At 33.8% G+C, this 23693-nt stretch overlaps 2 protein-coding genes across 2 annotated transcripts in view; both read right to left on the bottom strand.

Moving 5' to 3' along the window:
- Positions 1 to 12369, bottom strand: part of LOC145681769 (uncharacterized) — a 137641-nt gene extending 125272 nt beyond the window's left edge. The window contains exon 1 of the mRNA XM_081753380.1: positions 11865 to 12369. Within this exon, the coding sequence (XP_081609506.1) occupies positions 11865 to 12011 (147 nt within the window). The 5' untranslated portion in view covers positions 12012 to 12369. The remainder of the gene's footprint in view (positions 1 to 11864) is intronic.
- Positions 12370 to 15532: 3163 nt separating this feature from the next.
- LOC145680373 (uncharacterized) overlaps positions 15533 to 23693 on the bottom strand; it is a 37908-nt gene continuing 29747 nt past the window's right edge. The window contains exon 4 of the mRNA XM_081750803.1: positions 15533 to 16011. Within this exon, the coding sequence (XP_081606929.1) occupies positions 15999 to 16011 (13 nt within the window). The 3' untranslated portion in view covers positions 15533 to 15998. The remainder of the gene's footprint in view (positions 16012 to 23693) is intronic.

Below are 23693 nucleotides of genomic sequence, written 5' to 3'. Positions count from 1 at the left end.
TTCCAGATAATTGTCTTACTTTAGAATCGATACCTTTCAAAGGTTTAGGTGAGTCATGTCTCGCTAGAAAGCGTTTGTGATAGTCATCACTTGTGGTGAGCTTCAAAGAAATTAATCGAGATTTCTAGTAATTAAATATCGTTGAATTCTTCATTTGCTTTAAGTGGAATATAATTTCTTCATTTTTATTCGATGGGCTTTGTAGATAGAAGTGAATCATGTCTCATTACAAGGGGTTTGAGATGGTTTTCCTTTGGGCTGAATCACAATAAATTTATCGAAGAGATTTCTAGTAACGAAAATATTTTCCATTCTCTATTAGCTTTAAATTTCAGATAATTGGCAAATTTCAGAATCGATGAATTTAAAAGGTTAAGTGAGTCATGTCTCGTTAAAAAGCGTTTGTTATGGTCTTCCCGGGTGGTGACTCTCAACAAAATTTATAGAGATTTCTAGTAATGAAATATCGTTGAATTCTTCATTTCCTTAAAGTGGTACATAATTTCTTCATTTTTTAATCGATGCGCTTCGAAGATAGAAGTGAGTCATGTCTCATTACAAACGGTTTGAGATGGTCTTCCTTTGGTCTGACTCACAACAAAATTTATCGAAGACATTTTTAGTAGTAAAATATTTTCACTCTGGATTTGCTTTAGATTCCAAATAATTCTCTTATTTTCGAATCGATGCATTTCAAATTTTGAGGTGAGTCATGTCTCGCTAAAAAGCGTTTGTGCTAGTCTTCACGTGTGCTGACTCTCACCAAAATATATCGAGGTTTCTAGTAATGAAATAACGTTGAATTTTTCATTTCCTTAAAGTGGCACATAATTTCTTCATTTTTTAATCAATGCGCTTCGTAGATAGAAGTGAGTCAAGTCTCATTACAAAGGGTTTGAGATGTTGTTCGTTTGGGCTGAGTCACAAAAAAATTATCGATGAGATTTCTAGTTGTGAAAATATTTTTCACTCTGGATTTGCTTTAGATTCCAGATAATTGTATAATTTTAGAATCGATGTATTTCAAAGGTAGAGGTGAGTCATGTCTCATTAAAAAGCGTTTGTGATGGTCTTCCCGTGTGGTGACTCTCAACAAATTTTATCGAGATTTCTAAGAATGAAATATCGTTGAATTCTTCATTTGCTTTAAATGGCACATATTTTCTTCATTTCGGAATCTATGCATTTCGAAGATTGAAGTGAGTCATGTCTCAATACAAAGGGTTTGAGATAGTCTTCCTTTGGGTAGACACACAACAAAATTTATCGAACACATTTCTAGTTGTAAACATATTTTTCACTCTGGATTTGCTTTAGATTCCTGATAATTGTCTAATTTTAGAATCGATGCACTTCAAAAGTAAAGGTGAGTCATGTCTCGTTGAAAAGCATTAGTGATGGTCTTCCTGTTTGCTGACTCACAACAAAATTTATCGAGATTTCTAAGAATGAAATAACGTTGAATTCATTTTCTTTAATTGGCACATAATTTCTTCATTTTGGAATCGATGCACTTCGAAGATAGAAGTCAGTCATCCCTCATTGAAAACAGTTTGAGATGGTACTTCCTTTGGGCTGACTCACAAAAAATTTATCGAGATTTCTAGTAATGAAATAACGTTGAATCTTTCATTTGCTTTAAGTGGCACATAATTTTGTTCATTTTGGAATCGATGCGCTTCGAAGATGGAAATGAGTCATTTCTCATTACAAACGGTTTGAGATAATGTTCCTTTGGGATGACTCACAACAACAAAGTTTATCGAAGAGATATCTAGTAATAAAAATATCTTACATTCTCCATTTGCATTAAATTCCAGATAATTGTCTGATTTTAGAATCGATGCACTTCAAATGTAGAAGTGTGTCATGTCTAATTGAAAAACTTTTGTGATGGTCTTCCCGTGTGGTGACTCGCAAATAATTTTATCGATATTTCTAAGAACGAAATAACGTTGAATTCTTCATTTGCTTTAAGTGGCACATAATTTCTTCGTTTCGAAATCGATGCGCTTCGAAGATAGAAGTGAGTCATGCCTCATTACAAAAGTTTTGAGATGGTCTTCCTTTGGGCTGACTCACAAAAATTTATCGAAGAAATTTTTAGTAGTAAAAATATTTTCACTCCGGATTTGCTTTAGATTCCAGATACTTGTCTAATTTTAGAATCAATGCACTTCAAAGCTTGAGATGAGTCATGTCTCATTAAAAGGCGTTAGTGATGGTCTTTCTGTGTACTGACTGACAAAAAAATTTATAGAAATTTCCAGTAATGAAGTATCATTGAACTCTTCATTTGCTTTATGTGGAACATATTTTCTTCATTTCGGAATCGATGCGCTTCGAACATAGAAGTGAGTCATGCCTCATTGCAAACGGTTTGAGATGGTCTTCCTTTCGTCTGACTCACAACAAAATTTATCGAAGACATTTTTAGTAGTAAAAATATTTTCACTCCGGGTTTGCTTTAGATTCCAGATACTTGTCTAATTTTTAGAATCAAAGAACTTCAAAGCTGGAGGTGAGTCATGTCTCATTAAAAAGTGATAGTGATGGTCTTTCTGTGTACTGACTGACAACAAAATATATAGAGATTTCTAGTAATGAAGTATCATTCAATTCTTCATTTGCTTGATGTGGAACATATTTTCTTCATTTTGGAATCGATGAGCTTCGAAGATAGAAGTCAGTCATGCCTCATTGAAAACAGTTTGAGATGGTCTTCCTTTGGTCTGACTCACAATAAAATTTAGCGAAGAGATTTTTAGTAGTAAAATATTTTCACTCTGGATTTGCTTTAGATTCCAGATAATTCTCTAATTTTAGAGTCGATGCATTTCAAATGTTGAGGTGAGTCATGTCTCGCTAAAAAGCGTTTGTGCTAGTCTTCACGCGTGCTGACTCTGACCAAAATTTATCGAGGTTTCTTGTAATGAAATAACGTAGAATTTTTCATTTCCTTAAAGCGGCACATAACTTCTTCATTTTTTAATCAATGCGCTTCGTAGAGAGAAGTGAGTCATGTCTCATTACAAAGGGTTTGAGACGGTGTTCGTTTGGGCTGAGTCACAACAAAATTATCGAAGAGATTTATAGTTGCAAAAATATTTTTCACTCTGGATTTGCTTTAGATTCCACATAATTGTATAATTTTAGTATCGTTGCATTTCAAAGGTAGAGGAGAGTCATGTCTCATTAAAAAGCGCTTGTGATAGTCTTCCCGTGTGGTGACTCTCAACAAATTTTATCGAGATTTCTAAGAATGAAATAACGTTGAATTCTTCATTTGCTTTAAATAGCACATAATTTCTTCATTTCGGAATCAATGCGCTTCGAAGATTGAAAATAGTCATATCTCAATAAAAAGGGTTTGAGATGGTCTTCCTTTGGGTTGACTCACAACAAAATTTATCGAACAGATTTCTAGTTGTAAAAATATTTTTCACTCTAGCTTTGCTTTAGATTCCTGATAATTGTCTAATTTTAGAATTGATGCACTTCAAAGGTAGAGGTGAGTCATGCCTCTTTAAAAAGCTTTTGTGATGGTCTTTTTTTGGGCTGACTCACAGCAAAATTTATCGAGATTTCTAGTAATGAAATAACGTTGAATCTTTCATTTGATTTAAGTGGCACATAATTTTGTTCATTTTGGAATCGATGCGCTTCGAGAATGGAAATGAGTCATGTCTCATTACAAACGGTTTGAGATGGTGTTCCTTTGGGATGACTCACAAAAAAATTTATCGAAGAGATTTCTAGTAACGAAAATATTTTTCACTCTGGATTTGCTTTAGATTCCAGTTAATTGTCTGATTTTAGAATAGATGCACTACAAAGCTAGAGGTGTGTCATGTCTCATTGAAAAACTTTTGTGATGGTCTTCCAGTTTGGTGACTCTCAACAAAATTTATCGACATTTCTAGCAATGTATAACGTTGGATTCTTCATTTGCTTTAAGTGGCACATAGATTTTTCATTTGGGAATCGATGCGCTTGGAAGATGGATGTGAGTCATGTTTCGTGACAGAGGGTTTAAGAAGGTCTTCCTTTGGGCTGACTCACAACAAAATTTATCGAATAGATTTCTAGCAATAAACTTATTTTGCATTCTCTATTTGCTTTAAGTTCCAGGTAATATGTCTAATTTTAGAATCGATGCATTTCAAAGGTAAAGGTGAGTCATGTCTCATTAAAAAGCGATTGTGATGGTCTTCCCGTGTGGTGACTCTAAACAAATTTTATCGAGATTTCTAAGAACGAAATAACGTTGAATTCTTCATTTCCTTTAAGTGGCACATAATTTTTTTCATTTCGGAATCGATGCGCTTCGAAGATAGAAGTGAATCATGTCTCATTACAAAGGGTTTGAGATGGTCTTCCTTTGGGCTGACTCACAAAACATTTATCGAAGAAATTTTTAGTAGTAAAAATATTTTCACTCTGTATTTGCTTTGGATTCCAGATACTTGTCTACTTTTAGAATCAATGCACTTCAAAGCTGGAGATGAGTCATGTCTCATTAAAAAGCGTTAGAGATGGTCTTTCTGTGTACTGACTGACAACAAAATTTATTGAGACTTCCAGTAATGAAGTATCATTGAATTTTTCATTTGCCTTATGTGGAACATATTTTCATCATTTTGGAATCGATGCGCTTGGAAGATAGAAGCGAGTAATGTCTCATTACAAATGGTTTGAGATGGTCTTTCTTTGGGCTGACTCACAACAAAATTTATCGAAGAGATTTCTAGTAACGAAAATATTTTTCACTCTGGATTTGCTTTAGATTCCAGTTAATTGTATAATTTTAGAATCGATGCATTTCAAATGTAGAGTTGAGTCATGTCTCGTTGAAAAGCATTAGTGATGGTCTTTCTGTTTGCTGACTCACAACAAACTTTATCGAGATTTCTAAGAATGAAATAACGTTGAATTCTTCATTTCCTTAAAGTGGCACATAATTTCTTCATTTTTTAATCAATGCGCTTCGTAGATAGAAGTGAGTCACGTCTCATTACAAAGGGTTTGAGATGGTCTTCGTTTGGGCTGACTCACAACAAAATTTATCGAAGAGATTTCTAGTTGCAAAAATATTTTTCACTCTGGATTTGCTTTAGATTCCAGATAATTGTATAATTTTAGAGTCGATGCATTTCAAAGGTAGAGGTGAGTCATGTCTCATTAAAAAGCGTTTGTGATGGTTTTCCCGTGTGGTGACTCTCAAAAAATTTTATCGAGATTTCTAAGAATGAAATAACGTTGAATTCTTCATTTGCTTTAAATGGCACATATTTTATTCATTTCGGAATCGATGCGCTTCGAAGATTGAAGTGAGTCATGTCTCATTACAAAGGTTTTGAGATGGTCTTCCTTTGGGTTGACTCACAACAAAATCTATCGAAGAGATTTCTAGTTGTAAAAATATTTTTCACTCTAGCTTTGGTTTAGATTCCTGATAATTGGCTAATTTTAGAATCCATGCACTTCAAAGGTAGAGGTGAGTCATGCCTCATTAAAAAGCTTTTGTGATGGTCTTTCTTTGGGCTGACTCACAGCAAAATTTATCGAGATTTCTAGTAATGAAATAACGTTGAATCTTTCATTTGCTTTAAGTGGCACATAATTTTGTTCATTTTGGAATGGATGCGCTTCGAGGATGGAAATGAGTCATGTCTCATTACAAACGGTTTGAGATGGTGTTCCTTTGGGATGAATCACAACAACAAAGTTTATCGAAGAGATATCTAGTAATAAGAATATCTTACATTCTCCATTTGCATTAAATTCCATATAATTGTCTGATTTTAGAATCGATGCACTTCAAATGTAGAGGTGTGTCATGTCTCATTGAATACTTTTGTGGTGATCTTCCCGTCTGGTGACTCTCAACAAAATTTATCGACATTTCTAGTTGTAAAAATATTTTTCACTCTGGATTAACTTTAGATTCCAGATAATTGTCTAATTTTAGAATCAATGCAAATCAAAGCTAGAGGTGAGTCATGTCTCATTAAAAAGCGTTAGTGATGGTCTTTCTTTGTACTGACTGACAACAAAATTTCTAGAGATTTCTAGTAATGAAGTATCATTGAATTCTTCATTTGCTTTATATGGAACATATTTTCTGCATTTTGGAATCGATGCGCTTCGAAGATAGAAGTGAGTCATGTCTCATTACAAAGGGTTTCAGATGATCTTCCATTGGGCTGACTCACAAGAAAATTTATGGAAGAGATTTTTAGTAGTAAAAATATTTTCACTCTGGATTTGCTTTAGATTCTAGATAATTGTCTAATTTTAGAATCAATGCACTTGAAAGCCAGAGGTGAGTCATGCCTCATTAAAAAGCGTTTGTGATGTTCTTTCTGTGTACTGACTGTTAACAAAATTTATAGAGATTTCTAGTAATGTAGTATCATTGAATTCTTCATTTGCGTTATGTGGAACATATTTTCTTCATTTAGGAATCGATGCGCTTCGAAGATAGAAGTGAGTCGTGCCTCATTGCAAACGGTTTGAGATGGTCTTCTTTTGGCCTGTCTCACAACAAAATTTATCGAGGTTTCTAGTAATAAAATAACGTTGAATTTTTCATATCCTTAAAGTGGCACATAATTTCTTCATTTGGGAATCGATGCGCTTCGTAGATAGAAGTGAGTCATGTCTCATTACAAAGGGTTTGAGATGGTCTTCGTTTGGGCTGACTCACAACAAAATTTATCGAAGAGATTTCTAGTTATAAAAATATTTTTCACTCTGGATTTGCTTTAGATTCCAGATAATGGTATAATTTTAGAATCGATGCATTTCAAAGGTAGAGTTGACTCATGTCTCGTTGAAAAGCATCAGTGATGGTCTTTCTGTTTTGTGACTCACAACAAAATTTATCGAGATTTCTAGTAATGAATAACGTTGGATTCTTCATTTGCTTTAAGTGGCACATAAATTCTTCTTTTGGGAATCGATGCGCTTGGAAGATTTAAGTGAGTCATGTGTCATGACAGAGGGTTTATATGGTCTTCGTTTGGGCTGACTCACAACAAAATTTATCGAATAGATTTCTAGCAATAAAAATATTTTGAATTCTCTATTTGCTTTAAATTCCAGGTAATATGTCTAATTTTAGAATCGATGCATTTCGAAGGTAGGGGTGAGTCATGTCTCATTAAAAAGCGTTTGTGATGGTCTTCGCGTGTGGTAACTCTTAACAAATTGTTATGGAGATTTCTAGTAATGAAATAACGTTGAATTCTTCATTTGCTTTAAGTGGCACATAATTTCTTCATTTTGGAATCGATGCGCTTCGAAGATAGAAGTGAGTCATGTCTCATTACAAAGTGTTTGAGATGGTCTTCCTTCGGGCTGACTCACAACATAATTTTTCGAAGAGATTTGTAGTAATAAAAATATTTTACACTTCTTTACGTAACCTATAATTGCCTTATTTTGGAATCGATGCTCTTCGAAGATGAAGATGAGTCACGACTCGCCATGAAGATTTTGTTATGCACTTCTTGTACTTGTGTCACAACGAAATCTACGGAAGATATTTGTAGTAATAAAAATCTTGTTTAACATCCATAATTTAGTATTGATAACAGCATATTATTTAATTTTGGTATGTGTTTGCTTCGATATTGATATGAGTCATGTCTCACTAGAAGGTGCTTGGGATGACCTTGCCGTTAACTAAGCTCTTTTGGTCTTTATTTATTTATTTTTTTTTGTTGCACTTTACATTTTTGGTTATGGGTTAAATAATTATAACCAAAAAAAAAATGGTTTTGGTTCTAACTTTTAAGACGTAACAAATCACTGGAGAAGAGCGCAATTATGGCTCCAAAACTAAAAACAGATATTTCAGTCACTATTTCTTCTAAAGCCCGTTTGCGCATATGGTTATTATGATACAAAGGACTTTTAACGGTGCAGTTATACTATACAGATCCATAGATTTTAAAATTTACAGAAGACATTTCTAATGTTTTAATAGAGTAGTGTATAAGTAATGAAAATATGGTGTGCACTTACATCTGAGATGCGTATTTATGTGGAAATATAGAAATTAAAGTCGAACCTGAAATGCACGTAATTTTCAATAAGCTGCTGTAAAATTTTGACATGTCTGTAACTTCCCCATTTTGTATCGAAAACAGAACCCAACCATCCCCATCGGGGCTTCTAACTCATTCCCACTACTTACTTCTCCTACTACTACTAGTACTAGTACTACTATTATTCTTACTACTACTACTACTACTACTACTACTACTACTTACTACTACTACTTACTCCTCCTCCTCCTCCTCTTACTACTAGCCTACTACTACTACTTATACTATGGATCCGTATAGTAAAACTACACGTTACCACCTGTTAAAGTGAACCTGCACCGGAGAATGCAAGAGCACACCAATAAATGAAACGAGAAAGTTTTTTTTAAATGAATTTCTGTATGTATCAGTATAGTGAAACTGCACGCTTTAACTTTGTACAAACAAGGATGTTCCTCATATTTTTTTAATCAACATAATAATAGTATCCCTACTCTAACTTTTTTCTTTACTACAATTCAATTTCCCACACATCGCTTCCTTTTAACACACCACGGCGCTGCAATCGGAGCAGAAATGCTGGGGAAAATGCTACGAAATAGAGCAGGTTCTATCGACAAGAAATGCCATAGGATATGCTATGGCATGGGAAATGCTATAGCATTTGCTATTTTACACGGTAGGATATCGATGATACGAATTCTGCTACGAGAAATGCTACGATAAATGCTTCCGTCTAAAACTAGCCTTAGTATATGCGTTAATGAAGGGACAGCAGGCAGAATGGTTGCGGAACCTATCTCCTTATACAATTACATACATACGTTACGACGCCAAAACTCACAATGTATCACAGAGTTGACGTCCAAGACGAGCACAACCTTTACGACAGCTGATGTTCTCTACGCCCATTTTCAGGAATTTTATACCCAACTTTACTCACTCCAGCGCTGCGATACCTCGTTATCAGCATTCCACATAGCCTTTCCGATGAAGAAGGGCAGCAACTTATCACGCCTATCACGCTTCAAGAAACACAGGACGTTTTCCGCACGATCAAGCGACGCACGGCTCCTGGGAAAGATGGATTGATCTACCAGCTTTATGTGACACTTTTTTCCTTTACTAGGTCCGATCCTATGCAATATATATAACTTTTTATTGCAAGGTGGTCCAATGTATCAGCACGAAGGGATTATTATTTTAATACCTAAAGGAGGAAAGCCAACTGTGTTGCAGACTATTGACCTATCACTCGGCTCAATACAGACTATAAAATCTTCACTGCTATCATGACAAAGTATCAAGAAGATTGTCCAACCGTACATCAGTTCAGCTTAAATGGCGCTTCATTTTGAACGACACATACATAGAGCTCTTGCAACCATTCGAGATATTCTAGCCTATTTCAAATTTAAAAGATTCCCTGTAGGTTTATTAGCTTGCGATTTTCATAAAGCTTTTGACACCGTGTCACACGACTATTCATATAGGGTCTTGCAACGATACAATTTTACTGCCCAAATTATATCGGTAAAACGTAAGCTATACGCAGGAGCAATCTCGCAGTTACAAATAAATGGGTATCTTCCACCTTTTGAAATCCTTCGAGAAGTTCGTCAAGGATGTTCGCTTTCAGGTCTTTTGTTTTGTCTTGCCTTCGAGCCTTTACTCTATCGATTGCTGACGCTAAATGAGGGCGACACTCATCCGTTTCGACAATTAACAACCATTGTCTTCATGGATGATCTGACTACTCCTTGCTCAACCCCTCAACAACTCATGTGTGCGTCACATCAATTGGAGCTGTTCTCTCGCGCAAGCGGCCTTCATCTCAATATACGGAAAACAACGATCCTTTCTGTAAACAATTTTCTGATCTGTACTTTATTACCAGAACATTTGTCACAAGCATTTGTTCACACGACTAATAAGACTATTTTAGGTGTTCCTTTCACAGCTGACCCCACCCCTTCCTACGATCACATATGGAGCCCATGCATTCGAACTTTGCTTGGTAATATTCACATGTCCCTGTCGTGTACCTAAGGGGAGAAATTCGCGGGCAAACGTAGATTTCTTTTTTTAAAAATCCCTTTTTCGCACTTTGGGCGGGAATTTTATTGCCTTAGGTACATAATAGGGAAATTTGTCTTGTACAGTTGGAAATTTTGCTTCGTTCCGAAAAACAACGAGGTATGAACCATGATCCTACGAATAAGTCTCGACGAAATAGCTGCTTGATTCAGAGTCTAAAATTTACCTAAAAAAGTGGAAGTCTCAAAAGGGTTAATGGATCTGCATCTATATATTATGGCTTATGCTTATACTGTTGTAATAGTCTGGAACTATTACAATGAACTGTCTATGCATGACACTATATAAGTAACCTTACTCTAATAACGTAGTCTTTTCACATTGATTAAATCATGGATCTGAAGCTAAATAGAAAAGAGTCATCATTGGAATTCTGGCAAAAGAAGGTTGTCCACCTGAGGAAATCCATAATCGCTTGAAAAATAGAGACGCTATAATAAACATCACCAATTCGAAATGAAGAAACCGAAATTGTAGATAAACCGAGAAGCGGCCGGCCGACAAATCGGAAACGTGTTGATGAATTGATTCGAGGTGACAGGCACATTACAGTTCAGAATGTTGCTGATAAATTGAATGTCTCGTATGGCTCTGCACTAGGAATAATTACTGACTTGATATATCACGAAGTTTGTGCTAAGTGGGTTCCCAAGCAATTGACTCTTGAGAAACGGAGAAGGTAAGTGAAAATTTGTCAATAACTCCTGGACGCATTTGTAGCTGACAATGAAGACTTCTTCAAAGATGTAGTTATTGTAAATCAGTCGTGGATGTACTTGTATGACCCAGAGAGTAAAATGCAATCCAATGAATGGCGCCACAATGGTTCTCCACGTCCCAAAAAATTCAAGTCGTCTAAATCAACCCAGAAGGTTATGGCAACAGTGTTTAGAGACACCCAGAATGCTATTCTTGTTCATTTTCTGAACCATCATGTCACAATTGACAGCGCAATTTATGTAACCACACTTAGGAAACTTAAGGAGGCAGTAAGAAAGAAGAGACCACTCAGACATTCATTTCATCAAGCTCTATCACGGTAATACACACCCACTCCGTGATTTTTCACAACTTAGGCGATTGCAAAATAAGTTTGTCAGTAGCCTCACCCACCCTACAGCCCTGATCTGGACCCTTCTTTTACCTGTTTGGATCATATGAAAGGAAACCTACATGGCTTCAGATTTAATGACTTTGGTGAAGTTAAAACAACTTTATAGATCAAGAAGCAAATCCCTTAATTTTTCCAAAATTATTTTGATGCCTAGGTTGGACGATGGTGTAAATGTGTTTGTAATCATGTAGACTATGTTGAACGGTAGTTTTCTGTAGAGCGCAGTTCAGGCTATCATCTATAATATATTTCACTGTGTTCATTAATAGAGTTTTAAATGCCACCTTTTTATCCAACCTTGTATTTTCGCGAGTTTTTGAAGTCAGAACTACAGAGAAAGATACTTGATCTGACATATCTTGTAATAAATTTTGCATTGTACTACAGTAATTTAATTTGAAAATATTTACTCTATATCAATCAACAAGAAATAAGATTATTTAATCAAAACTATATTTTGCTACAAATAAACATCGAATGCTCTACAAATGATACAGTTGTTTAATTATTGGATATAAACATACTGTCTACTCATGCAATAATTATGTTATGATAACTGTATGTACAAACTACGAAGTATACATACAATGTGAACTTACAGAGATTGGAAGACAAGACGAAATTTTCTGGAGCAAATTCCTGCGAACTCCTTCTGAACGAAATAAGTTGAGTTTTCCATCTTCACATAACAAAGACTTCAAACAAAAACGACAAAGATTTTCAACGCGATTACTTATTATGTTCATGTTTTACGAGTTCATTAAACAATTTACATATTCATTTCTAAGTTTTATCGTCATTCAAACTAATTAAGCCAAACCAAACCAACGAGAAAAATTGGCAACATATTCGCATGTTACTATGAGCTTGCATATCTCGTTGTCACGAAATATCTAAAGCAAACCACAATGTATACATTTCGAATACGAAATGAATAATTCTATTTTAAGGGTTTTATCAGGCACAGTATAAGAAGCATTTCACTATAATTTAGTTAACACTAAATATATGAATCTGGGTGATGTTACTCCATCACCCTTATCATTCCACCATCCGAATGTCACAGTTTACTCCTTCTAGCATTTGAAACCAAAACATCCGTGGCCAAATATTAGTATATGAAAAGAATCCATAGTTGCACGGCAATGTAGATAATTATCTGAAGTAGGACGCAAACTTTCAATTCGAGATAATATGTTACTTAATATATTATATTGCAATAGTTTTTCTAAGCTTGATTCTTGTACTCAATCTGCAGAAATTCCCAATAAAATAAAAATTCGTCAAAATCAGAAAAGATCATAATTAGTTTTACAGTATTACAACAGGAAAACGTTCTACAATAATAGAGGTTTAAAATCATTTTTTTAAAATGGAAGTTTGAAATTATTTAAACAAATTAGACTAAAATGTAATAAAATAATTTTAATGTTTCTACTTCGCTTTAATTGTTATATACTTAAGTAACGTAAAATTGGTGGACAGAAAGTAAATAACAAAATTTACATTACAATAAATACTGGATATGATTCGTAAAAAAAAAAAAAAAAAAAAAAAAAAAAAAGGCTAAAATGAGATTTAAGCTTGTAACACACTGCTGTCTGATGTACACATTACAATCCTGCACACACAATTATTAAGGTGGTAAAAATTGTGTTCATCGTTTGTTTAACTTTAAAAGTTCTTTGTTTAGTTGTTATTAGTTATGGAAAATGATGATAATCTCAATCTACACCATATGTATAGAGAACTTGGAATTTGGTCCGAACCTCTTGAAGTTAAATAAGTAAAAGAAGAAAATAACACATTCAACGATGATCCGCTCGGGAGAGTAAGGCCGAGCCTCCATTGTTTCCGAATGCGAATGCGAATTTCCTAGCACGTGCAAATAAATTAGAGTGCCTTCAGTAGTTCCGACTGCGAATTGCGAAAACCGACGAAAAGATGCGAATGCAAACGATCCCAACTTGCTGGGATTGCTCGTCCGAATTCATATGCATGAAGACTCGTCTAAAGAGGAATTGAGTGCTACGTGAGAGAAGAAAGTTTGTTTTAAGTGAAAGCAGACCACTTTGCGAGGTGCGGAGATAAAAAAATAAATAAATAAATAAAACAAAAATAGAAATAGATATGGATGCTTTAATAAATTGCTTTCGATAAAGTTCCACTGTGGAATCTAGCTCATCCAGATTACCACAACGACGCTCGAAAATTGAAATATTTTTCAAGTACAGGTGAGATTTTGTGAAGTATGTAATAGAATGTTGCAGGTGTCATTCTAAAATAATCGAAACGCTTTTATTCTTGTTGTTCTATCTGAGGCAATAAGTTAAATTTCCCCTTCTCATTTCTTGATTTAAGAAAATAAGTCATTTATCCACATTCGTCTTATTCGTGCTCTCAAGACTAAGGTACGAATTTTCATGTAAAAATATTTCACATTGAAGCTTTGAAAGAGACATGGAAACTTGATTCGCATTCGCAAAACTTTGGATCTAATAGAGGCACATGAATTCGCAGTTCGCATTCGGAAGCAATGAAGGCGCGGCCTAATATTCCAGGAAGCAAGTTTTTCGCGCGCTACCCTAGCCAGCTATTTTACGCTCTAGCCTAGCCATCTGTTTCAAGTTGGTCACAAAATTTATATCATGGGGGTCCAGGTCGAACAAAACGAGCCCTGCGGGGCTTCTAACCCGTTCCTACTACAGTGCTATACTTTTACTACTACTACTTATCTGCACAAAAGTAAGTAAATCACTTTTTTAAAGTATTATTTTCATCTTATTTTAATGAAATTTGTGTTATAAAAATTTGAAAAATTAAGAACTTCCCTTGGGCTGGGTTTGAACCCACGGCAAAAGTTAATTTTCTGAAAGCTCTAAAACTAAGGTTTTAAATTCAGTCTTCTGCTTAGAAATAGACTGAAATAGTGATGTAGTCATTTCCTCTTCGTTACCATGGTGATCGTCATTTTTTTTAAAATAAATGCACGGAGCGGTAGGAATGGTGGGAAGTAGCTATACTGTTAATAAAACAATAATAGAATATTCCGAAGACAAAGTAAAGTTGACGAGAAAAGGTACAGATTAACAATATTGAGCCACTATTTACAAAATTTACGAGTGAAATCTAGTAATTCATGAAGTGACATCTAAGGAACATTTTTCTACAGGGGCCAGACCTCTAGGTAAACCGGTAAGGTAGAAATTGCCTATGTAATGCATAATGAAGAAAAGCAACTATACGCAATATAAAATTTCTACGGTACAAACTGACGAGGTCTGCGCAATGAAAATAGAACAAATACACGATATACAGTATCTACAAAGAAAAATCATAGTCTACTTTGATAATAATAATTAATTATATTGGCACATTTAGATGTATTACTCCCACTTTTAAAACAGCAGTTAGTGACTATAAAATAAACAAACTATCAATCTAATAAAAAAAAAAAAAAAACGACACTACGCTTGTAATAATATGCGTGTTGAGAATTTTCAATCTCGACCCATTTCTGATCAGTTAACATACATCGGATCTTTCCTTGTTTCCTATTTACTTCAAAAATATACACTGACAGTGCAACAAGAAAACATCCAATTATGAATGGATCGGACTAATTCCGTAGGCCCACACATTTGCATTGTAATGTGTGATACTGATGGTACTAAAAATTCTTTCCAGCATTATTTAAATTCAATATCCGACAATAAACAAGCTAAATATATTTTCACACGTAATGTAACCTTCACATGTATAAATACACAAAATCTGCTGTCAGGGGAAACACGTCACCACCGTTTGTTATATTTTAACATATTTACATAATTGCTTGCTTTTACTATCTTTTCGTAGTTTATTCATTTTATTTTATTTATTTATTTTTTATACATATATAAGTGTTTCTTTTACTCTAATGTTTGCAATCCAGAAGTTCATATGTTACTGTTTTCGCTTTATACCAAGGCTCTTAGCCCACACGTAGAAAATAAAATTGTGATTACTATGGCAACGAGACATCACACTTTTTTAGTCCATTTGTAGCATTGGAAGCACGAATTTACTATTTCGTATCTTCTAAATAATATTAACTACATGTTGTCAAAATTAGGAAATATATTATCCTAAAAAAAAGAAACACTGACCAAAGTTTTAAACACACTTTGTCTGAAGAAGGAAATGTTAGATATCCGAAACCGTTATCAGATTTTTTTTAAAAAAAGTATGTTTTAAGCTTTGGTCAGTGTTTCTTTTGTTAAAATAATCAATCCAAAGCCATGGATAGTCTTACTATAGCAAATATACGTTAATTTTTTGACCTGGCTATTTTGGTGTTTTGTTGTTGGAATGTAGAGTACATAAATAACCTGAACTTGTGAGCAGTACGCTAAAGGGTTCTGCCCCTTTTCTTCGATAACTCCATAATTCAAAATTCATGTAAATGTAATCACCTCGATACTACGTGCAAAAAGTATAGTTATCAATTTCAGTTTTCTGAGACTATTCTCCCTTGTAACCAAGCAAATCACGATTGAATGATTATTTGTCACACAGTTCGCATCATGTAATGCGTCTATGCACATACTTCTGTAGGAATTCGTATATTAAGAAGTGTAATAACAAAGAGTCAATGAAACGAAGATTACCACGCACCATTTATTAACATTAAAGTATAATTATAATCACTCTCTACACGGAACGTTTGCACTAAAATACCAGGATATCGTTTGTTAAGTTCTGTACCTGAAAGAAAAAAGAACATTCGTCATTTAGTAACATAGGAAATAATTATCACATGCTTACAATAGCTATTATGAATACAAAATAGTACAAGATTGTTTGTTAAGATAACTTACTATTATAAACCAATCTATATAAATAAAAATGAAAGTGATTGTTTGTGACTTAATAACTCTTGAACCACCCGACCGATATCGATCAAATTTTCAATATAGATGAGCTTGGAATGTTTTTTATCATTTCACTTTGACAGTGTATCTTAGGGAAGGCGGAAGATGATCAGTGACACTTCCGATGCCGTTTAAATCCAATTTCAGCCCCGCAACTTGGGGGAGGGGATATATATAAAAATGATCGAAAATGACCGATATTAGTTTCGAATCCATAGTTTTCGGGATCGCTGAGACGATCAGTGACACTTCCGATGCTATTTAAATCCGAATTCAGCCCCATTAGTACTGGTTTATGTGGTAACATAAAAATAATTGAAAATGATCAATATTAATGTTGAATTCATAGTTTTTGTGATCCCTAAATTGATTGGTGACAATTTTAGTGTAATGAATGTCCAAAATGGAACGTATTCTACCCGTGCGAAGAACGGGCATTCTGCTAGTGAAATATAAATACGAGTAATGAAAGAACTAAATTATAATAAATGAATTATTACGACAATAATGTTAATTAAAACAATCATACAATTTCTAAGAAGGGGATCTTTCTTACCTACATGTATTTATAATCACATAACTAGGTTCGAAGACAATTCATTCAACTAAACATTTATGATATTCTACTCACGAAGCAAGCTTACATTGATTACTAGTGCAAGACGAACTTCCATTCTCCATCTTATTTCATGCTTATGCAATACTAACGTTGATATCTATCTTCTGTGGTTTATATTTATACCTAATGTATGCATATCTATAACTACTAATTTTAACCACCTCATTATTTTCTACGCTTATGCCTTACTGGAACTTGCTAACAGGAGCGTCATTTCAGATTTTGCTTGGGAGGGCAAAAACCCCATGATATAAGTAAAATTTCGCGTATTTCACTTATTTACTACTATTTTATTGATAAAATCTATAGAAATCTCAAACTCGGGGGGGGGCAATTGCCCCTCCCTGCCCCTCCTAAATGACGCCTTTGCTTGCTAACCTTACTGGAGCTTGCAATAAAATCTAAATTAATTCTACATACTCCACAGAACGATTCAATCTACAGAAAGCACTACAAGAATATAACAAACTTGTTCTACAGCCAATGTAACTAAACTAAACCAAATCCAAATCTACGTAAAGGATTAAATCAATACAAATTACTTACTTCTGTTAATAATTTCGTTTATTGTTTCTTGGTTGCTGCTGGACAATGCTGATTTGTTAATAAATTCTGTATATACTTACTGTTGATGTTCTATATTGATTTTGTATGAATATTGATGTATCGCAATTTTGTTTAATAGAATAATTTTATTTCAGGAATTGATTTATTCGTATTGGAATAATATTCAGAAATCATGTGTTAAGTTGGATATTGAAATGTTACATTACTGAGTATATTCGTTGTTGTTTAATTTCTAGTATAAGTATATTGTAAGGTTCCGCATGTCTTCACATCATGCTGTAACCATGTGTGTACTACACGTGTTTGCAATAAACAAATACAACGCAGACGACAGTACCGAAGAGGAGTCGCCCACCATCGCCAACAGTCGGCAAGACGAAGATCACCGAAGGTAGCCGACATTTTAGGATAAAAGACAGCAGCATGCCTCAAGAAGCATCAATATACAGGTTGATCACACCACCAAAAGCCCTACGGCGCCTGGCCATTGGGGACACCTTACCCTCTCACGACGCTTGGTCAATTGAGAGATACCCTTCCTAAAAGCCCTACGACGCTTGGTCATTGGGTTTCCTTTCTCTCTCACGACGCCCGGTCACCGAGAGACACCTAATCTCACAAACTCATCCCCTCTCACGACGCCTGGTCAAAAAAAGTAACCTCACCTACAAAAGCCCTACAACGCTTGGTCATTGGATTCCTTCTACTTTCTTACCTAAAATATTAGAAGAAACTACTTATTGTAATATATTCCTGTATTCAAGAGGATCTTTTATAAAAAAAAGGTGATGGGAAAGTCCAATCTCCCGAGTACGATAATTGCTCTACCTTACATAAACTGAGAGAATTTTACAATATACAATGTAATCTCAACCTCGATCTGTAACGTCATAGTAATACGCAATTAATCGACCAGGTGTTGTAATTATGTGGTTTCCTACGTGCCAACATATTACTCAACGAACTGTTTTAAGGACACATCTCAGTGCTGACGAGGGTCTATATTCATATTCACATTTATTTGCCTGTTCATAGCTTACAATGAGATATTCCCCAATTAAGTTTTACAGTTGTAATATATGGATACATTCTCTATATGTTATCAATAAGGTAAGTTTCAACAGAATAATAACTTTTTTCTAACAATAATTGTAACAGTATTTCTGAATATCTGTTTTCCGTTAATGACCTTATACTTTGCTGGTAGTTTGTTATATAATTTTATAGAATTCATATAGTCAGGTTTGCTAAAATTTGCAGTTCTGCTGGATGGTACGCATATTACAGTTCTGCCTAGTATTGTATAAGTGAAATGTATTTGCTAATGTAAACAGATCCTTGTATTCGATTTACATACATAATTGTGTGATATACATATAAACTAGGTAATGTCAATAATCTATATTTAAAAAAAAATATAACATTTATACATGAGGATCGTTTAGGTATATTAAACATTATTCTATTTTTTTCTGTATTCGGAATGTACTAGCACTTATTCTTGAGTTCCTCCAAAATATAACACCATAGTTTATTATTGAAAAAAGCTTTACTATAGTATAAGGACACAACAGCTTCCTTGCACAAACTGCCTTGTAGTCTACGGAATGCAAAGCAAGTGAACTTAGTTTAGTATTAATGTATTCAACATGAGTATTCTATGTTAAATCTTCATTAACATAAACCCCTAAAAATTTAACAGATTTTGACATAATTCTGCTGAGCCTATAGTTATTGGCGTAAGTTCATTTCTTTGGCTTACTGAGTCTCCACTGACAAGAACATGTATATCGTCAGCATATAATGTTGTTTGACACGGCCTAAATTGTTACCTAAATCATTAATGTATATAACAAAACAAAAGGGACCTAGCATTGACTCTTGTGGTATTCCTTTTGTCACTTTCAGTGTAGATGATTTGAACGCAAATGATTTGAACATTTCTCTTCTACCATTTATCTCTTTACAGATACCAACAGTTTGACTACGTTCAGATAAATACGACTTTATCCAATTGTATGCCACATCTTTTGATACCATAAGAACATAATTTTTCTAGCATAATTCCATGGTCTATAGAATCGAACACCTTAGGTAAATCAAGAAAAATACCAATTACATGCTTTCTATTATTTATATCTATCGCTACACCAGAAATGAAATTAAAGATTGCAGAGTTGGTTGACTTGTAGCTTTGAAACCCGTGTTGACTTGATATTATTTCAAAGGAAAAATATTTAGTCGCGCTCTCATTCCTAACTCAAATATTTTAGAAAAGCACGATAAAACTGAAATAGGACGATAGTTGTTTAACTCCAACTTATTTCCCTTTTTGTATACAGGTGTACCTCTAGCTAGCCGCGTGGGAAAAATTCCTGTCAAAAACGAATGATTTATTATATGATAGAGTTGACGTGTAATAAGAAGAGAACATTCCTTTACAACAATGGATAGCACTTTGTCCCATCCTGGAAAGCTGGTACTTTTTAAACTTTTTATTTTATTATTTGTAAGATTTCCTCCGGTGTAGCGGGTTTCAGAAAAAGTGATTTGGCTATTCCGTTCTGTAGCTTACAGTCACTTTCATGAGCTATTTTGATAGGGTTAAATGTTCCTAAACTTAAGAAGTATTTATTGAAATGATTTGCAATCTAATTTGGGTCATATATTACTTGAGAATTAATTTGTATTGCGTCAATTCCTGTAGTTTTTACTTTACGCAGTTTTATTTCTCGCTGCTAAGATGTAATTAGTACTGTATAAAAAGCTTTGCTGTTTTTATGACTCTTTTATACGTCTTTTTATAGTATCTTACATATTCAGTAAATTGAGGCGTTACATCTTTACAAGTTTTTAGTTTTTTGGATAGTTCAAGTAGTTTGAGTTTAGAAGTCCTAATTCCAGTACTAACCCTTGGTTTCTTTATCCTAACCTTATTGTAGTTCTTTTTGGGAAACGCAATATTAAAGTAAAAGAGAAATGAATCTAGAAAACAGTTAAATTTACCATCCGTGTCACCAATTTCCTACATTTTGTGCCAGGTTTCTTGTGCTAGCAAGTGTAGAAAGTAATTAATATTGATTTTTGAGGAACATCTCGTTATAGTTTTGATTGAGAAGGCGCGTATATTTAAGGTGTATGTATTTGTCCTATTATTGCATCATGGTCAGAAGCCTGGCTTAAAGATATTCAAAGAATTAACTGACTCTATGTATTGTTTACTTATTATTAGTTGGTCTAACGCAGATTTACCTCTAGTTGGTTCCCTGCAGCCCAAACCTAACTAACATATTTTGACTATTTGTCTTTTCCTTTGATTGAACCAGCCAATAAATGTTAGTCTCTCTACAAATTATTACCGTACTATATTTCTTATACAGAGACTCAAGAGAAGTTTCAAGATTAAAAAAAAAAAAAAAAAAAAAAAAAAAAAAAAAAAAAAAACCTAATATCTCCAGACGATGATCTATAGATGCAAATTATACACGTTTTCAATTGAAATAGCTACTATTTCAAAATGCAATTCAACAACAAATTTGCTTAAATCTAATTCCTTAAATCGTAAATGGTAACCTATAAATATACACACCCTACCATGTTGCCAACTTGCGTGTGAATAATGTGTAGCTAATTGATAATTATTTAAGTGTACTATATTCATCTGATTATCAGATAGCCAGTGTTCACTAAAGAACATGGTATGCATACCTTTAAGTTTCTCTTCAACTAACACATAAAAAAAATCAAGATGCCTGTTAGCTAAGCCTTGCATGTTCTGGTAATATACGTTTATTACATTATAGCCCCCGTTACCTTTACCGGTTAAGTACTGGGAATTATTATTGAGACTTGCATTAAAAAACAATTATCGTCATACTTGGTAGAAACCTTTCTCATTCTATGCGATTTTCGCTTTGCTGTACTAGATGGTTCGTTTTGTTATATACCATTTGTGGATCCTTGCTGCGATCTGTCAACATCCGGTCCTGGGTCTTCTCACTGATATCACCGTGGCTTGCATTATGTGGGCCTTGTATTAATGATATTCGATCAATTTTGTGTTTACTTTCAGTAGCCAAAAGTACTCCGTCACCACATTTTGCTCCTTCATTTTTAGCTCCACCGTAAGTTGAACTGTGTTCCCTTTTTTTCAAACGAGATTCGATTACGTTCACGATCACTTTCAGTTCCCTCTACCCGAGGCTGGCGAGAAAGACTGCTCTTTCTCGTCAGCCTCGCCTCTACCACTATTGTTCAGTGTACTTCCACAATTTGTAGGTATTAACATACTATCAACTCTGCACTATGGTTTACTCTTTCTTGACATAATGATATTGTAGAGCGCGTTGCGTAAAACCACTCTCCATAGATGATTTAAATGGAGGTCATGCTTGGTATGATAGTTTCGGGGCGCACAACTTATATCAAGAACTTGGACATTATTGAAACTTTTACACAACGCATCTTTTTTTTTTTTTTTTTTTTTTGTCTCTTTCTTTTCGTTTTTTTCGTTGTAAGGAAAGTTTACTACCACCGCATTTGTGTCTGAAAGTTTCTGTAAAGCCAATTCTAGTCCGTTTGGTGCATTGTTAGCTTCATTACAGGCAACGTCATTTGCACAGCCTATTACGTCTACCCAGTCACCCATCGCTAGACTGCATAAGTTAATATTACAATTTATGGATGTACACTCATGTCCAAAATGATTGTCGCATATCTATAATTGTCTTCTTGTAAGAATATAATTTGATAATTATTTTGCAGGGTGCTTTTAATACTGATACTATGTGTATAATCGAGAAATATATACAGTATTTCTGGTAAATTTCATAGGAAAATAATTATAAATACGAAAATTAGAATGAGTAAAACAAAATGTTGCTAAATGGACAAGAAAGTTTTATTTTCATTTTATTGTTCTTATTTACTGTTCTTTTGACATGAAATTTGCCAGATACCTGTCTTTGCCGATTATACACATACTAATATTATAAGAAATACCGGGCAATTTGTTATCAAATTATATTCCTACAACAACATATTTATAGACATGCGACAATAATTTTGGGCATGAGTGTACATATTCATGCACCCAAGACGAGGAGTATTAAAAGCTATGTCTATAATAAATAACGTAAGATTTGTACCAGAAAATTTCTTTGATCGCTTCTAACAAGGAAAAAAGTTACGATGTGTTGAGAAAATTAACACTACTTTATTTCTATGATAACGCTATAAAGCAAAGCCTTATTTATATATGGAATATAAGCAACAATGGCAAAACTCTTTAACTTAGAAAGACATTTGAATATGGTCTAGAACTATATCAATGTAGAGAATATTTCGAAATATGTTTCATTTAAATTCAAATGAAATGTTCATAATGAAATGTATAATGAATTACCTCATTATCAAGCACAGAAGCACAGGTTATAGAAATTGATCACTATTACTATTCATTAACGGTAACACGTGTTAAGCTTAAAAAAAAAAAAACCGTTAAAAGCTGGTAAAAAAAAAAAACTACCTGATCATTTCGTTGACACTAACCGATTGTCATTATCAAAGGGGGAAATGGATAAAGGAATTGAATTAAAGTAGGTATGCCTGGATATCAAAGAGCAGTAAAAGAACGAAAAAAAAATATAGAAGAAAATAAGTTCCAACGCAGAACCAAGAAAAGTTAATGAATATCTTACGGTTGAAAAAAAAGAAAGAGAATGTTGCCAATTAATACGTATCACGATCATGCAAGATGACCGAATTTTCCATATTTGATTCTAACTAGTAGATGAAATTTACGTTTACAATTTCAATTTCAATTTTAATTTACACTTTCAATTTGACAGAAAATACGTTATGATGCGTTGCTTTTTTTAAAAAAAAAAATGAATAATGAAAATTACAACTACGAATAAATTTCTCTGAAACAAGTACAAGAACATGGAAAGACGAAATGTAACGAAATAGAGGCTTGGTGAAAATCCAAATGGACACAGGATTCGCTATTCCCTTGTTTCTCTATTTTTTTAAAGAGGGAAGACTTTATTACAAATTACAACACGCAAAATCGGCAATTTTGCAGGATTTTTTATGTATATTATATTTTATTTTTATTATCATCGTAACTATATATTTGTTAAGGTATTGTACGAAACTGAAATTACAATATTTTTATTTCAGATATGTTTTTCCCTCACTTCTCATATCATTTTATTTAAATTGTTTTAAACCATGTACTTTATTTATATACATCTTTTGCCAACTTAACAGGTACTTTTTTCTTTTCTATTTTTCCACTACTATCAGCAAAAAGCACAAAAAAGATT

The sequence above is a fragment of the Thermobia domestica genome, chromosome 3 (assembly GCF_964235325.1).
Source record: "Thermobia domestica chromosome 3, izTheDome1.hap1.1, whole genome shotgun sequence".
In the NCBI taxonomy this organism is placed as follows: domain Eukaryota; kingdom Metazoa; phylum Arthropoda; class Insecta; order Zygentoma; family Lepismatidae; genus Thermobia; species Thermobia domestica.
Note: the sequence above shows the minus strand (reverse complement) of the source record. Positions and strands in the feature narration are given on the sequence as shown.